At 40.4% G+C, this 18,150-nt stretch overlaps 3 protein-coding genes across 3 annotated transcripts; all 3 read left to right on the top strand.

Annotated features, from left to right (window-relative positions):
- Positions 1-2,625: 2,625 nt before the first annotated feature.
- On the top strand, positions 2,626-4,611 carry LOC140851164 (uncharacterized). Its single transcript, XM_073242744.1, has 7 exons — positions 2,626-2,800; positions 2,883-3,127; positions 3,207-3,410; positions 3,513-3,605; positions 3,766-3,867; positions 3,961-4,320; positions 4,421-4,611. Exons 1-7 carry the CDS (start codon positions 2,626-2,628, stop codon positions 4,496-4,498), a joined length of 1,257 nt encoding a protein of 418 aa, XP_073098845.1. The 3' UTR covers positions 4,499-4,611.
- Positions 4,612-7,610: 2,999 nt separating this feature from the next.
- LOC140859613 (uncharacterized) lies at positions 7,611-8,348 on the top strand. Its single transcript, XM_073261503.1, has one exon. The coding sequence runs from the start codon at positions 7,730-7,732 to the stop codon at positions 8,135-8,137; it is 408 nt and encodes a 135-aa protein (XP_073117604.1). The 5' UTR covers positions 7,611-7,729; the 3' UTR covers positions 8,138-8,348.
- A 4,815-nt stretch (positions 8,349-13,163) lies between these two features.
- Positions 13,164-13,893, top strand: LOC140859732 (uncharacterized). The gene has a single exon (XM_073262160.1). It carries the CDS (start codon positions 13,284-13,286, stop codon positions 13,689-13,691), a length of 408 nt encoding a protein of 135 aa, XP_073118261.1. The 5' UTR covers positions 13,164-13,283; the 3' UTR covers positions 13,692-13,893.
- Positions 13,894-18,150: the final 4,257 nt, after the last annotated feature.

The following is an 18,150-nucleotide window of genomic DNA, read 5'->3' as shown; positions in this document are numbered from 1 at the left end:
ACAGCCTTTGATAGAGGAATTAAAACAGTTGTGGGAGGGTGTTGATGCATTTGATGCTTCCAACGGCCAAACATTTAAACTACGGGCAGCTTTGTTATGGACTATTAATGATTTTCCAGCATATGCCAATTTATCTGGCTGGAGTACAAAGGGACGGATCGCATGTCCTTGTTGTGGAGATTCAACACATTCAATTTGGTTAAAACATGGAGGTAAATTTTGTTACATGGGACATCGTCGATGGTTGGAAGCAAATCATCCGTTTCGATTTCAGAAAGATTTATTTGATGGTACTATAGAATTGGGATGTGCCCCTATTCCACCTTCTGGAACTGATGTTCATAGACAAATGGATGGCATGAATTACAGCTATGGTAAGCACTCAAAGTCCTCTAAAAAAAGAGGAAAGGATGATGTTGAAAGCTCAGTGCACGAAGGGTTACCAGAGGAAGTCAGTATCAGTACTATAGATGCAGAGTTGTTTCAAGATCCAGACAATTATTTCGAGGATGAAAATGAGGAAGACACACAGATAGCATCTACACAACAGCCAAGTAAACATTTATGGAAAAAACGAAGTATCTTTTTTGACTTACCTTATTGGAAACATAATCTTATTCGGCACAATCTTGATGTCATGCATATAGAGAAGAATGTTTGCGATAATTTACTTGGAACATTTTTAAACCTTGATGGAAAGAGCAAAGATAACATGAAGGCACGTCTTGATTTAAAAGAAATGGGTATCCGACAGAAACTTCATCCTAAAATGCTTGCTAATGATAGAATTTATGTGCCTCCTGCATGTTACACAATGTCTGCTCGAGAAAAGGATAATTTTTTGGGAGTTTTGAAAAGTATCAAAGTACCCGATGGATATGCATCGAATATTTCACGATGTGTGCATTTAAAGGATCGAAAACTTTCAAATCTTAAAAGTCATGATGGTCACATATTGATGCAAGATATTTTTCCAATAGCTTTAAGATCGTCATTGCCGAAATAAGTTGTTACAATTGTACTTCGATTATCGTCATTCTTTAAGGCATTATGTTCCAAAGTTATTGATCCTCGGAAACTTGATCAGTTAGAATCGGATATTGCAATTACACTTTGCCAGATGGAAAAGATTTTTCCTCCTGGATTTTTCACTATTATGGTACATCTGTTCGTTCACCTAGCTTCAGAAGTTAAAGTTGGTGGACCGGTACATTATAGATGGATGTATCCTATTGAGAGGTATTATTACAAACCTTAAATCTTTTGATAATTTTATTAGAAACAACAGCATACTGATATTTTAATAAATATTTAATTCTTGAAGGTATCTTGTGCGTCTTAAAGATTATGTGCGAAATAGAGCCTATCCTGAAGGCTCGATTGCTGAAGCATATATTGCGGATGAATGTTTGACATTTTGTTCAAGATATCTTCAAGGTGTAGAGACTATTTTTAGTCGACCTCAACGACATAATGACTTTGTGAAGAATGCAGAACTATATAAGTTCTTAACTGCTGGAAAATTCTTGGGAAGAGGTGAAGGTATTGTACTTGATCAAAAATCCTTAGCACAAACACATCGTTATGTGTTACTTCATAGTGACATAATATCTGACCATCGCAGGTTAGTATATTTAAGAAATGACATCAAAATTTAAATTTATATTAGATATAATGTTCTAAATGATATATTTATATTTTATGCAGTGAATTTTTAATTTATCAGAGACGAGCCAATCATAACATTCGTCCTAATGCAAGGATTGAACAGCGATGGTTGGTCGAGTTATTTCCTATGTGGCTTTCGAATCAGGTGTGATTTATATTTAATTATGGGATATATTAATTTTTGATACATATTTAATATCAGATAACTCAACTGCACTTTGTCATATCATTTTTTGTTAGGTATCAAAGATGATGGAGACAAATAATTCAGATGAACTAATAGCTCTTGCTCGAGGACCTAACAAGATTGTGAATAGATATAATGGTTTCATAATTAATGGCTTTAAATTTCATACTAGAGAACAGGAGAAATTTAGAAAAACACAGAATAGCGGTGTTATGGTGGAAGCGGATGGAAAATCCTATTATGGTGCACTTAAAGATATCTATGAGTTGGATTATTATGGAAAATTTAAAGTAGTACTGTTTAGATGTGATTGGATAGACATAAACTCACCAAGGGGTTTGAAACAAGATGCAAATGGATTTACACTTGTAAATTTTTCAAGGTTGATACACACTGGTGTGTTATTGAAGGATGACCCATTCATTTTTTCATCTCAAGCTCGTCAAGTATTTTATGTACAAGACGCAAAAGATAAAGATTGGTTTACTGTCATCAAAACAAAATCTAGAGACTTATATGATATGAAAAACCAAGTGGAGGATGATGACGATGACACTTATACACAATGTATGCCCTACAATTTTGTGCCAGCTGATGATTTAAATGCTACGACGACGTTGGTTAGAACAGAATTCGAAGAAAACACTACTGCTTGATTGTTACTGGTAATAATTATTTATGATGTATATATTTTGCATTAATTATTGTGTTATTTTACTCCATATATTAACTGATTCTACCTTTTATTTATATAAATGCTAGGTGACATCATGCGTCGCAGGGGACGATATGCTGGTGTGCAGTTCCAGTTTTCACAGACAGAGGCCAGTTCAGCACAGCAGCCTGAGGCCAGTTCAGCTGCACAGCATTCTGAGCCCTGTCCTTCATCATCAGCACAGCACGATCCTCCTGTTCATCAGCCAGATGATGAGATACACGTGCAGGGTATATATTGTCTTTCATGTAATTTTTTTTATTTCATTTTATGTATATTTATGATATAGTTACTTTTATGTATTTTTTGCAGACGGATCCGGGAGAGTACGCCCCAGACGCGGACCCACAGTAGTACGAGATGTGTGGCAGATGCGTGAGGGCGAGAGGATTGTTGTGGAGTGCAATCAGCTAGGTCAGCCAATTAAGAAAGCTGCCTGTTTATTGACTTCATTTTTGGGGACTGTTGCTCGGAGGCCTCAGCTATGTCCGTTGGGCTATGCAAAATGGAATGACATGCTTCCAACGTACAAAGTTGAGCTCCTCCGAGTTATAGAGGTAATGAATTGATGTTCATACTGTATATTAATTGTTAATCATTTATATAATTTATTTTATTTAACTTTTTTTTTTATAGAGCAAGTTTGTTCTCCCTCCATCCACTCATGATTTTGTAATGAAGTCTCTCAACCGCAAATGGAAAGAATATAAAGCACAATTGAAGAAGGACTATATGAGACAGGGTATGACAGAGGAGGAGGTTGCTAGGAATTGTCCTCCTGATGTACCCCCTCATCAGTGGATGGAGTTGGTTCATTACTGGTTCTCCGAGAGGGCACAGGTATATTATCTGTTTATTATCTTTTTTTCTTAAATATTTTATAAAAATATTGATTTTTATTATATATTGTATATATAACAAGTTCTTTACTTTATTTTACAGACTTATTCTGCTATTGGTAGAGCTGCACGAGCAGCTCAGTCTGTTCCTCATACATCGGGGTCGAAGAGTTATGCACGACTCCGACAGGAGTTTGTATGTTCCTTAAACTTTCATAATTAACTTTTAATTTTTATGTTCAAATATTTATATAACTAATATCATTATGTATCGTGGACCATGTCTGTATCATGATACTCATATATTTTTTTAAATTATCATAACTGTTTGCTTAAAATTGAAATTATTTGTGTAGGAGGATGAGCATGGGAGGGAACCCGGACAAGTGAAGTTTTACCGGATGACTCATACTCATCAGGATGGTACTTTTGTTCGAGATGAGTCGAGAGATTTATATGTACGGTATTATTAATATTATATTTTTTGCAATGATTTAAATTTAATTTTGTTAGCTATTAATGTATAACTCTTGTTTTCAAAAAAAATACAGGAGAGGGCTACATCTCTCATTGCGGAGCGTGACGACGAGTCCGCAGCATCTACGCAGCAGAGCCGTATCGAGGCCGAGGTATTCACAGAGTTGATGGGACCAGAGCGCTACGGCCGAGTGAGGGGTTATGGAGTAGGAGTCACCCCCACTCAATTATCTGAGGTTAGTAGATATACGCAGCATGCTGCAGCAGATGCTCAGGATTCACGCGTTCGCAGACTCGAGGCGGAGATACAGGAGATTAGACAGAGTCGTGCCGCTGAGATGGAGGAGATGCGACAGAGCCGTGCCGAGATGCAGGCCATGAGGGGACAGATTGATCGCCTTACATCTTTATTAGAGATGTATGGTTCATCTCAGGTAAACACATAATATTAAATATATATTTTTGTATTAATTTAATGATTTATATATTTTATTTATAGATATGCAAATCATGCTTTTGATATGTTTTTTGTAGGCTCCTGGCATATCAGGCACCCGTCGAGATAGCGGCACGTCACGTGGAGACAACGACGACCATCCGCCTGCAGATTGATGTTATTTTATTTTTGTTGTATTTTTATATTTATTTATATTACTCTTGATTGTAATGGACGATTAGTACTTTATTTTTATTTATATAAAATATTATCTTTTGGTTTGATTAAATTTTCTATTTCAGCTTGCTTTTGATGTGAATGATGGTGATTGTACAGGTGTGAATGTGAATGTGGTGATTGTACATGTTTATTATATTGTACATGTTTATTGTACAGGTGTGACATGATTTCGTACAGGAATGTATTGTATTCTTTTTTTTTTTAGATAATATCTGTATTTTTTTTTTCCTCTTAAAACCTTTAACGACGCTTATAAGCGTCGTTAAAATTATTTTAACGACGCTTATAAGCGTCGTTAAAGACAAAAAGCCGACGCTTGAAAAAGCGTCTTGGTAGACTGTACTGTCACGCGGGGTCATTAACGACGCTTTAAAGCGTCGTTAAATTTGTCTTTTGCGACGCTTTAAAGCGTCGTAAGGATTTACATTAACGACGCTTATAAGCGCCGTTAAATTTATCTTTTGCGACACTTTAAAGCGTCGTAAAGATTTACATTAACGACGCTTATAAGCATCGTTAAGACAAATTTAACGACGCTTTAAAGCGTCGTTAATGTAAATCTTTACGACGCTTTAAAGCGTCGTTAAAAAATAACGACGCTTTTAAAAAGCGTCGGTGCTATTCGTCCCCACTCTTACATAGTCGACGCTTTGCCGACGCTTTTAGAAGCATCGTAAAGCGAAATAGCGACGCTTTAAAGCGTCGTTAATGACCATTAATAGCGTCGTTAATGACCATTTTTGAGTCTAGTATCTGACTGATCATGGATGATAAATTGATAAACAAATGGATTTGTCCATGAAGAACTAAACGAATGAATTTGCGTCGAGATCAAGTGCACGTTACGAAATAAACGGATCTCTCATATGAGTGCATGGCTTCAGCGATGCTTGCTATTAGCTCTTCGAAAGGCCGGATGCCTATTCTTGTAATTAGAGATTGCGAGTGAGATGATAAGCCTGAACCAAGGCTGCTCCAGACCCGCTTCCGTGTGGACGAGGTGGGGTTGAGCCCCATGAGCTTGTTCAGGTCCATCATGGCCCGTCCGCTCGGCTGTACTTCATGCAAATAGCTTTACACAGGTTCGTTTGATAAAGTCGCACCAGGATCGATGATAAATAGGTGAAGTATGAGTAATTTAACTTCATCTTAGGCTCACTGGAATGAGAAATAGGGGATCTATATATAATCAAAGATGCAATTGAGAGTGTGTAAAAATATTTTTCTTCTCAAAATAATTTATAGAAAAAGTGATGTGCCCGAGTGTTCCGTACGTCCGTACGTGGTCAGAGTAAGTATTTATGAATTAGTAGAGGATGAGGGGGCCTTTAACAGGTTAGTCGAGGTGTCGGGGACCACTTTGTGACACTTGACACTAACCTTTGACAGGTTAGTAGGGAATAGTCGATTGCTTGCCTGTCCAAATGGTGGAGGGGGTTTCTTTAGACATCTTAGTCTATGATATTCGGAAAATGCTATGGAGGACCCGTTATACCACACAAAAGTTCGTGGAGCCCATTACTGCCTTATTTGACCAACTTCTTGTAGTTGGCGTATATCGTGGTCAAATCTTTCTGTTATCATATAATGGTACAAAATCAAAATATATGACCACGAAAAAGATTAAATTAGATTTTATAATATACATCAATATGGATAACAGTAAATTCGTGAGTTACACCACTCTTACCAAATCATAAGAAAAATATTAATGTGCACATAACGACAGCCACTTAGCATTATTTACTTTTTTTTTTTTTAAATAAGGGTATTAAACTTAATGAGCGATCTTTGTATTGAGTTCATCTTATGCCTTTCTACTTATTAGTTTTTTTTAAAGGATAATTAAGAAGCTAAAATTGTACAAAACAAAAATAGTACCTAACCAAAAAAATATAATTAGATAAATAAAATTAATCATATAATAAATGATACTAAATTATTAAAGTATGAAAAAGATATAAAATAATAATGACAACTGTCTACTAAAAATTGTATGAATCTGATATTATAGAGGGATGAATGTATTGGCAAGGTAAAGAGAGAAATTAGAAGTCATTTTTTTTATCTCCTTTGTGATGGAGAATGTTACTCGAAAAATAATATATAGGAGGGTACCTTTCACAAAAGGGGCGTCAGAGAGTCTATTTTTACGATACAGCTGCTACCGACATCACGATTGCGATTACCATCACTAACTGCCACAATGGCATTGCATGCTTTACAGTGAGGAAGCTATTCTTTTAAGATCACATCAGTATCGTATGTGATATTTTATTTCGAAAAATAATTTATAAACTAGAGGAACATAATCAACACTAAACAATCTTTGGTAACTACAATGAATCAGTTTACAAAATATCATAACGAATATAATTGTAGTTACTTGTATGCTGTTGCGTATGTTCTTTTGGACCAGTGTATATATATTGTATACCATTCATATTCTTCCATACAATACAAACAATATGACATAACGCACAAAGAAACGTGACACTACACAAAAAGAACATCCATGATAAAATGAGTCGCTTTTCTAAAATAACGGACGTTTTGCCGGTGGCCAAAACCGCCACCGATGCCATTAATTAAAGTTTTAGACATCAACACATGCTTAATTACCAAGCAAGAGAACACTAATCCTTAAATCCGCAGCAAAGGCGGGCCTTTATGCGAGCCCATCGGAACGACGAAAGAAACGGTGTCCTCCTAGGCTGGGTTGCTTCTAGCTCTGAGGTCATGCCAGAATATCCGGAGGAAGATTCGTTACTCCAAATTAAATTCCATCGACCAACCCATTTTGACTTTCGGTCAACGAAACGTGCAGTGGGTTTCAGACTCCTAGTCAACAACTTACCATGGGCCTTCGACCGCCTACCTTGTCTCTCTCATCCTTGGTCCTTGAATCCGAACTTGTCACGTACTTTCCGGCTTCTTCTAGTCGTTTATGACTCCCTCAAACAAACGGTGGAAAACAACAGGGCCACGGCCCACAGGGCCAGGCGGCAAGGGCTCCTCGGGTCGTATATATATATAAGCAGGTAGGCACCATCTCTTCCTCGTAGCAGAGCTTTCTTTCACGTTCTAACCAACCTCTTTTTGATCACCTTGGGTTCTTCTTTCGCTTGGGAGTGTGTAGTGGGATCGATATACCAAGAGAAGCAAAGATGAGCGTAGAGATATTGGATGGAGCCACCATTCGTGACTTCGTAGAGGATGAGAGGGCCTTCAACGGGACGGTCGAGGAGCGGTTTGCCAGCCTCGACACCAACTGTGATGGCCTGCTTTCATATGCAGAGATGGCGAAGGAGTTGATGAGCCTTAGAGTACTCGAGACCCACTTCGGCGTGGATGAGGTGAGGATGAGCCCTGATGAGCTCGTCCAGCTCTATCGTGGCCTCTTTGCTCGGTTCGATCATGACGGCAATGGAAGGGTGGATATGGAGGAGTTTCGAGCAGAGATGAAGGAGATGATGCTGGCTGTGGCGAACGGGCTCGGGTTCCTGCCGGTCCAGATGGTGGTGGAGGAAGGGAGCTTCCTCAAGAGGGCTGTGGAGAGGGAGTCGGCAAAGTGATCTATTTAATTTCTTTCAAGTGGTGGCCTTATAAAGGCTTATTGAGATATTATTATATTGAGTTCGATTTGCGCCTTCCTAATTAGGATTTTGATCGACTGCTAATGTAATTGTTTCCTGCATGAGATCAGGAACAAATGAACTTTACACTCTTGAGGTTTTGTATTAGATATTACATTCAACTATAGTAAATGAAAAGGTTTGGTATTGAGTTTTTTTTTTTTATTTTTTTATTAAGTCATTTCGACGATTAACTACAAATGTATTTATGTTGAGCGGTACTAGTGCATTTGGAAATAAATGAAACTTCGTATTTATTTATTTATCTATCTATATTGTACCATTAGATGAGTTCATCAATTCTGACACCCATTCGTATCTGTTAGGATTTGACGCCTCGAGATTCAGCCCACGTTGAGCCCACAGCGAGGTTCGCGGTGAAAAACGGAGTCCAACGAGATCAAGATCACCTGAATCGGAGCTCGGATGGAGGAGATACGAGCTTTTGAAGTCGGCACGAGAATCGAGGCGACGGAGGACCGCCGGCGACGGGCAGCAGCGGCGCGGCCGCAGGCGGCGGCGCGCGGGACGCGCGACCCAGGCCCGCGGCCCAGGCGGGCGTGCGGCCCAGGCGCGCGCAGGCCTGCGCGCGCGGGCCGGCCCAGGCCAGCGGCCTGCTGGCCCCCTTGCCCCGGTCCACCGTGGATCGGGTGGTCCACGGCGCGGCCTGTGGACCGCGTGGGCGTTTCCCACGCATTTCTCGCGGTCCACGGCACTATTCCGTGGGCCGGAGCGCGATCTAAGGGCCCAGGGGGCTCCCGGTCTTGATCCGACGGTCCTGGGGTTATCTGGCTTTGTTTAGGACTCATGATCCCTCTCTAATTATGTTTTAAGCTATGTTTAACTCTATAAAAGGCCCTGTGACGAACAGGAGAGGAGAGTGGTCGTTTTCTCACCGCCGTACGAACCGAGAAGAGAGAGAGAGAGGGGCGAAAGCGCTGTGAGAGAGGAGCAGAAGGCTCCTGGACAGCGGTCGCCAGGCTCTTCAGGGGTTCAGGGGGATCTTCAAGAGAGAGAGAGCTTTTGTGAGGGAAACTTCATATGAGAGAGAATTGGGTGTACAAGGGTTCATGGTGAGGTCTCCTCTTGTAAAATTTTCTTTTCATAGTGAAGTTTGCATGCCCCGTGGAGGCGAGCCCTTTTGTGGCTGATCGACGTATTTTGATTGTTTTTTCTTTTGTTTTGTTTCTTCTTTCTTTCTGCTGCATCGTGTGGTACTGAAAGGATCTTGGGAGGTGGTGTCCAGGCCAGACATCCACCCAACAAGTGGTATCAGAGCAAGACGGTACAAGGACGCAGATTGCAGTGGTGGTGAGCAAGACTGAAGATGGAGAAAACAGGAACAATCAAGATGGAGATCAACAAGTTCGATGGTAAGAGCAATTTCTCCTTGTGGCAGGCAAGGGTGAAGGACGTGCTCATCCAACAGAGGTTGATCGATGCTCTCTTGTGCAATGAGAAGCCGACCACCATGGAGGTGCGGGATTGAAAACGGCTACAGATGCAGGCAGTGAGTACCATCCGCATGTACCTGGCGGATGAGGTGGTGATCCATGTACTGAGCGAGACTTCTCCGACGGTGCTGTGGTCGAAGCTCGAGGAGTTGTACATGGCAAAGTCTCTCACCAACACTCTTTTCCTCTGGAGGCAGTTTTACCAACTGCGGATGACTGAGGGACAGAGCGTGCAGGAGCATTTGAGCCACTTCCAGAAGATCCTCACCGACCTTCTCAGCGTTGGCGAGAACGTTGAGGAGAAGACCTGGGCGCTGGTTTTGCTGGCATCGATTCCCTCTTCGTACGAGTCCTTGGTGACTGCTCTTCTAGTGGGGAAGAGCACTATCAAGATGGACGAGGTCACCGCGGCGATACTCCAGAACAAGGTTCTCAGGAGGGAGAACCCAGCTTCGAGCTCAGGTGGCGATAGCTCAGCTTTGGTGGCTTCTAGAGGTGCAGGAGGCGGTAGACGGAGCGACAGGAAATCGCAACGAGGGCGGTCTAAGTCCAGGAGGGACTTAAGCAAAATCAGGTGTTACCGGTGTGAGGAGTTGGGGCATCTAGCCAGAGATTGCCCCAACTGAAAAATCGGACGGTGGCTGCTGTAGCGACGGCCGGCAGTGATTTAGATGGAGATGTCTTTGAGATATCTGACGAGGTATCTACTTATTCCCAGCAGTGGATATTAGATTCTGCATGCCCCTATTATGTATGTTGCAGAGAGGAGCAGCTTGACTCCCTGGAGAACAGTGAGGGCACTGTATATCTGCCGGATGGAACGAGCTGTGCGATCAGAGGCATTGGGACGGTCAGCTGGAGGACACATGATGGTGCAGTGAGGAGATTGGGGGAGGTCCGATACATACCCGATTTCAGACGGAATCTTATCTCATTTAGCAGACTGGATTCAAGAGGCTACAGGATGGTAGCTGGTGGAGGAATCCTGAGGGTGCTACGCGGCGATAGGATTGTGCTGGAGGGGAAAAAGAAGAGCAGAGGACATTATTACCTGGTAGGAAGCCCAGTGCGAGGTGAAGCATCGGGAGCCAGGTGGAGCCCAGAGCGAGGTGGAGCTCCAGGAGGTGGATCGGGTACGAGACAGGAGACTCGGGAGGACGAGAGGCGACGTCGCAAGGTAAGATTCCTATTGCCGCAGGATGATGCCCCAAGCAGGTCTCAGGTCAGGAGGAGCACAGCATACGACGGAGATGGGATCGAGCAGCCTGGCTCGACTCCCATGTTTGCACATCCATGATCAGCAGGCGATTGCCCCAGGGCATGGGGGCGAGGAGATCCAGAAGCTCTTAGAGTTTGGAGGAGGTCGAATATCGAGTCGAGGTGGAGATTGTTAGGATTTGACACCTCGAGATTCAGCCCACGTAGAGCCCACAGCGAGGTTCACGACGAAAAATGGAGCCCAACGAGAGCAAGATCACCTGAATCGGAGCTCGGATGGAGGAGATACGAGCTTTTGAAGTCGGCACGAGAATCGAGGCGGTGGAGGACCGCCGGCGACCGGCGGCGGGCTGCAGCGGTGCGGCCGCAGGCGGCGGCGCGCGGGATGCGCGACCTAGGCCCGTCGCCCAGGCGGGCGCGCGGCCCAGCGGGGCGTGCGGCCCAGGCGCGCGCAGGCCCGCGCGCGCGGGCCGGCCCAGGCCAGCGGCCTGCTGGCCCCCTTGCCCCGATCCACCGTGGACCGGGTGGTCCACGGCGCGGCCTGTGGACCGCGTGGGCATTTCCCACGCGTTTCTCGCGGTCCACGGCACTATTCCGTGGACCGGAGCGCGATCTAAGGGTTCAGGGGGCTCCCGGTCTTGATCCGACGGTCCTGGGGTTATCTGGCTTTGTTTAGGACTCCTGATCCTTCTCTAATTATGTTTTAAGCTATGTTTAACTCTATAAAAGGCCCTGTGACGAACAGGAGAGGAGAGTGGTCGTTTTCTCACCGCCGTACGAACCGAGAAGAGAGAGAGAGGGGCGAGAGCGCTGTGAGAGAGGAGCAGGAGGCTCCTGGACAGCGGTCGCCAGGCTCTTCAGGGGTTCAAGGGGGTCTTCAAGAGAGAGAGAGCTTTTGTGAGGGGAACTTCATATGAGAGAGAATTGGGTGTACAAGGGTTGAGGGTGAGGTCTCCTCTTGTAAAATATTAATGTGCACATAACGACAGCCACTTAGCATTATTTACTTTTTTTTTTAAAAAAATAAGGGTATTAAACTTAATGAGAGATCTTTGTATTGAGTTCATCTTATGCCTTTCTACTTATTAGTTTTTTTTTAAAGGATAATTAAGAAGCTAACATTGTACAAAACAAAAATAGTACCTAACCAAAAAAATATAATTAGATAAATAAAATTAATCATATAATAAATGATATTAAATTATAAAAGTATGAAAAAGATATAAAATAATAATGACAACTGTCTACTAAAAATTGTATGAATGTGATATTATAGAGGGATGAATGTATTGGCAAGGTAAAGAGAGAAATTAGAAGTCATTTTTTTTATCTCCTTTGTGATGGAGAATGTTACTCGAAAAATAATATATAGGAGGGTACCTTTCACAAAAGAGGCGTCAGAGAGTCTATTTTTACGATACAGCTGGTACCGACATCACGATTACGATTACCATCACTAACTGCCACAATGGCATTGCATGCTTTACAGTGTGGAAGCTATTCTTTTAAGATCACATCAGTATCGTATGTGATATTTTATTTCGAAAAATAATTTATAAACTAGAGGAACATAATCAACACTAAACAATCTTTGGTAACTACAATGAATCAGTTTACAAAATATCATAACGAATATAATTGTAGTTACTTGTATGCTGTTGCGTATGTTCTTTTGGACCAGTGTATATATATTGTATACCATTCATATTCTTCCATACAATACAAACAATATGACATAACGCACAAAGAAACGTGACACTACACAAAAAGAACATCCATGATAAAATGAGTCGCTTTTCTAAAATAACGGACGTTTTGCCGGTGGCCAAAACCGCCACCGATGCCATTAATTAAAGTTTTAGACATCAACACATGCTTAATTACCAAGCAAGAGAACACTAATCCTTAAATCCGCAGCAAAGGCGGGCCTTTATGCGAGCCCATCGGAACGACGAAAGAAACGGTGTCCTCCTAGGCTGGGTTGCTTCTAGCTCTGAGGTCATGCCAGAATATCCGGAGGAAGATTCGTTACTCCAAATTAGATTCCATCGACCAACCCATTTTGACTTTCGGTCAACGAAACGTGCAGTGGGTTTCAGACTCCTAGTCAACAACTTACCATGGGCCTTCGACCGCCTACCTTGTCTCTCTCATCCTTGGTCCTTGAATCCGAACTTGTCACGTACTTTCCGGCTTCTTCTAGTCGTTTATGACTCCCTCAAACAAACGGTGGAAAACAACAGGGCCAGGCGGCAAGGGCTCCTTGGGTCGTATATATATATAAGCAGGTAGGCACCATCTCTTCCTCGTAGCAGAGCTTTCTTTCACGTTCTAACCAACCTCTTTTTGATCACCTTGGGTTCTTCTTTCGCTTGGGAGTGTGTAGTGGGATCGATATACCAAGAGAAGCAAAGATGAGCGTAGAGATATTGGATGGAGCCACCATTCGTGACTTCGTAGAGGATGAGAGGGCCTTCAACGGGACGGTCGAGGAGCGGTTTGCCAGCCTCGACACCAACTGTGATGGCCTGCTTTCATATGCAGAGATGGCGAAGGAGTTGATGAGCCTTAGAGTACTCGAGACCCACTTCGGCGTGGATGAGGTGAGGATGAGCCCTGATGAGCTCGTCCAGCTCTATCGTGGCCTCTTTGCTCGGTTCGATCATGACGGCAATGGAACGGTGGATATGGAGGAGTTTCGAGCAGAGATGAAGGAGATGATGCTGGCTGTGGCGAACGGGCTCGGGTTCCTGCCGGTCCAGATGGTGGTGGAGGAGGGGAGCTTCCTCAAGAGGGCTGTGGAGAGGGAGTCGGCAAAGTGATCTATTTTATTTCTTTCAAGTGGTGGCCTTATAAAGGCTTATTGAGATATTATTATATTGAGTTCGATTTGCGCCTTCCTAATTAGGATTTTGATCGACTGCTAATGTAATTGTTTCCTGCATGAGATCAGGAACAAATGAACTTTAAACTCTTGAGGTTTTGTATTAGATATTACATTCAACTATAGTAAATGAAAAGGTTTGGTATTGAGTTTTTTTTTATTATTTTTTTATTAAGTCATTTCGACGATTAACTACAAATGTATTTATGTTGAGCGGTACTAGTGCATTTGGAAATAAATGAAACTTCGTATTTATTTATTTATCTATCTATATTGTATCATTAGATGAGTTCATCAATTCTGACACCCATTCGTAGCACCAGAGTATCTCCTGTAATATGCTTGTGTGATGTTGGGAGCCCGAAAGTAGAACGATAATTTTAGTCCACCCGTTTCTTCCGATTTGATTAAAATTTAAAATTAATTTATATAAATTTTACAAAATATATTCAAAATAAATTCAGATTAGATATGAATAATAATATATCATATCTCAAATTCGATCTTAATATATATTATTTTTTAAAATTATAATAACTTTATATATTTATAAAAAAGTGGCTTATTTCCTCCATTATTTCTTTAAAAAATTATAATAATTTTATATATTATTTATATATTTCTGATTTGATCTGATCTAATCTTTCTTATCTATCTAATCTGATCTAATCTTTATTTCTATTTGATTCAATTTTAAAATAAAAAATAAATATGAATATAAAATTTTTACTTAAGAATAAATTTAAGTATAGATCGATTTAATTTATATTTGATCCATTGCCATTCTTATTCGATAGGAGTCTAAACAGACCGCATCCTTTCAAAAGGACATGAGTTTTTTAGTACATGGATTGAACTGTTGCGGAGAGGTGGCTGAAGGAGCATAATGATTATCTGGTTGTATTATTTGACTAACTTCCTATACTCAAATCTTTATATTATATTATTTACTAAAAAACAAATCTTTATATTATGATATAATAGTACAAAAACAAATATATGATCATAAAACTGATAAAATTAGATTTATAACATACATCAACATGTATAACAGTAAATTCGTGAGTCCATAGTTACCGATTGGTAAGAAAAATATTAGTGTGCGCATGACGACAGCCTCTTAGCATTCTCTTTTTTTCTTTTTTAATTAAAGATCTTAAACTTAGTGACCTACCATTGTATTGAGTTCATCTTTTGATTTTCTACTTAGTTTTTTTATGAATAATTAAGAAGCTAGAATAATATAAATAAAAAATACCACCCAACCAAAAAATACTACAGAAATTTGAGTCTTCCACGACATTTCAAAATTGAAATGATGCAAAAATATAAATTATTTGATGATGTTATGAAACATCGCTGATGAGATAGATCATTTACAATGTTTGGATAAATATCATGGATTGTAACATCTTTGTATGATGTTTAAAGCTAAAACATTGTGTTTTGACCTTTTTTTTTTATCTAGATTTTTTTTTTGTCCGCTTTGCATCTAGATTTTTTTTTCTTTTTATTTTGCCCGCCGTTCACCCCTGCCCCAAAATAAACTTGCTTCTCCCGTGCCCTAAAAAAAATTAACAATCCCCTCCTCTTCCCCGATTACGCCACCATCTCTTCCCCTCCCCGATGCACGCCGCGGCCGACCGTACCCCTCCTCCGATAGAACACCGTTCGCCACCACCGTCGTTCACCACCACACCATTGCCGTTCTCTCGACGCCACCATTTTCATCCTCGCGACGCATGCCGCGGCCGTTCGCCTCCTCTTTGCACGGACCACCATTTGCCACCACCGCCATTCGCAGCCTCTCACGGACCACCGTTCGCCACCTCTCACGGACCGCTCGTCTCCTCTCACCCACACCATGCCACTCTAAGTCACCGACCTCCCATTGATCATCTTCGTTCGTCATCGACCTCCGTGGTCTGTTCGAACTTTCCATCCGTCGGTCATCACCATCTTTCCGAGGCATCATCGTCGTCCCAACAATACTTCCTCCATCGCCATCATCATCACCGATTTTCATCTTCTTTCGAGGTCTTCATCTTCTTCCTCCATCACCGTTGTCAGTCTTTTCATTTTTGTTCATTGCTGTCGCCGTCGCCGGTCTTTTTGTCTTTGCTCACCACCGTCGCCGTCATCGCCATCGTTCTCGTCGCCATCCCTGTTGCTGGTTTAGGTAATGGTTTTGCCGTCCCTGATCATTTTCATGGGTTTTGCTGTGGGTTGGACTGTGGGCTGTGGGCTGTGGTGATAGGTACCAATCAAATAAAAAAAAAATAATTTGCATGTTTTGACATTAGATTGTGGATATGTTTCCTCAAGTTAACATTAGATTGTAAATAATTTACATGCTTTGAGATATTTGTTGGTTGCTAATTAATTAAAAAGATGAAAAAAATAAATTTTAGGTGAGATTATCTTTTATGTATTGTTTGTCACTAAAATATGATTTAGAGAGAGAATCAAAAAGAAAATAATACAAGAATCTCTTTTTACTATTGTTTGTCATTAAAGTATGATTCAGAGAGAAAATCAAAAAGAAAACAATGGAGAATGCAAGCAGACATTGTTAGTTCAAAAAAAAATTATAATATACGGCAGCTAGGGCACACATTGCAGGACTGCCAATATGGATGGTTTGTCAGGATCAAAATTATATTTTTAAAAAAATATATATTAAAGCTTGCTCAACTAATGTAATTTTTTTTAATTAAATTAGTAAGAATATAAGTTGACCATTCTCTGATGCCACATGGGGTGTGTGTACATATAGATATACATATACGTATACATATGTATATATGCATGTATGTTTATGCCGATGAGAGAGAGACAGAGAGAGAAAGGGAGGTATTATAAAAAAATAAAAAAATATTTAGATGTGAGTTGTAGGAGATTGCAAACATTTAAAGGTTTAATTCGGACCAGTCAAATACTTGACCTAAATAAATAATTCATATTTTTCTATGTTAATGCCTGCTCTACTGCTTTTCTTTCTTTGCTCTTTTTTTCTTGCCATTTTTTTTTATAAAAACGTAATCTAAATGGCATATTTGCTAAAGTTTGTTTGGATTTTAATGATAGGTATTTGTATGTAATATGGATAAGCATTGGATGAATTGTGTTAAGTTCTCTCGTGAATACATAGAGGGAGTCAAATCGTTTATAACTTTTATGGCTCAAAACAAGGGAAAAGATTGAAAAATTCGATGGCTTTGTTTACATTGCTTGAATATTTATATGGAGCCTCAAATAAATATCTTCGATCATCTATTGAGATTTGGCATAGATCAATCATATACCCGATGGATATTGTATGGCGAACGGACAGAATTTCAATTTCCCAATAATCGAGATAGACTTTCATTTGTAGATGCAGAAAGTGATGAGTTAGGTGATGACTCAAATGAGGATGATGATGATAGGATAAGAGACTTGCTACATGACATCGATAGTTTTTTTTAATGATTGTCCTATTGAGAAAAACTTGGAGGCTTCTATAGGTGCTAGCCATTCTTGTATCAATGCCTTTAATAATTTATTGATGGAAGCTACCGAAGAGTTGTATCCGGGATGTAGAAAATTTTTAAAATTATCATTTATTGCAAAGTTGCTCCATTTGAAAGTATACAATAAATAGAGTAATAAGTCTTTTGATATGCTATTGTCATTGCTAAGAGATGTCTTGCCTAATGGTCAATTCTTGCCAAAGTCTTACTATGCAGCAAATCGTTTCCTATGAAACTTGGGCCTGGGTTATGTGTCAATACATATATGTAAATATGATTGTACTCTCTTTTGAAAAGAGTACGAAAACTATGATAGTTGTCCAAAGTATGGAACGTCGAGATGGATGATTAATGATGGTAAGGATAAGAAGATCCTTTATAAAGTATTACGGTACTTTCCGTTGAAGTTTAGACTGCAATGATTATTTATGTCAAGAAAAATAGCTAAAAAAATGAGATGGCACAAAGACAGATTTAGAAATGAGAGTAACATTATGATTCATCCATCTGATGGTGAAGCTTGGAAAAGCTTTGACAAACAGTATCCAAAGTTTGCTAGAGAACCCCGTAATGTGAGACTTGGCCTAGCAACAGATGGATTCAATCCATTTGGTAATATGTCTAATGCCTATAGTATATGGCCTATTGTTCGTTTGGCATATAATTTATTCCCTTGGATGGGCATGGATGAGTCATTCTTTATGTTGTCACTGCTTATTCCGGGTCTGAAAGCACCAGATAGAGACATTGATGTCTACTTAAAGCCATTAGTAGATGAGTTGAATGAGTTATAAGATAAGGGTATTGATATTTTCGATACTTCATATGACCAAAGTTTTCGAATGCATGCAGTTCTATTATAGACTATTAATGATTTTTCAGCCT

The sequence above is a fragment of the Elaeis guineensis genome, chromosome 8 (assembly GCF_000442705.2).
Source record: "Elaeis guineensis isolate ETL-2024a chromosome 8, EG11, whole genome shotgun sequence".
Taxonomy (NCBI): domain Eukaryota; kingdom Viridiplantae; phylum Streptophyta; class Magnoliopsida; order Arecales; family Arecaceae; genus Elaeis; species Elaeis guineensis.
Note: the sequence above shows the minus strand (reverse complement) of the source record. Positions and strands in the feature narration are given on the sequence as shown.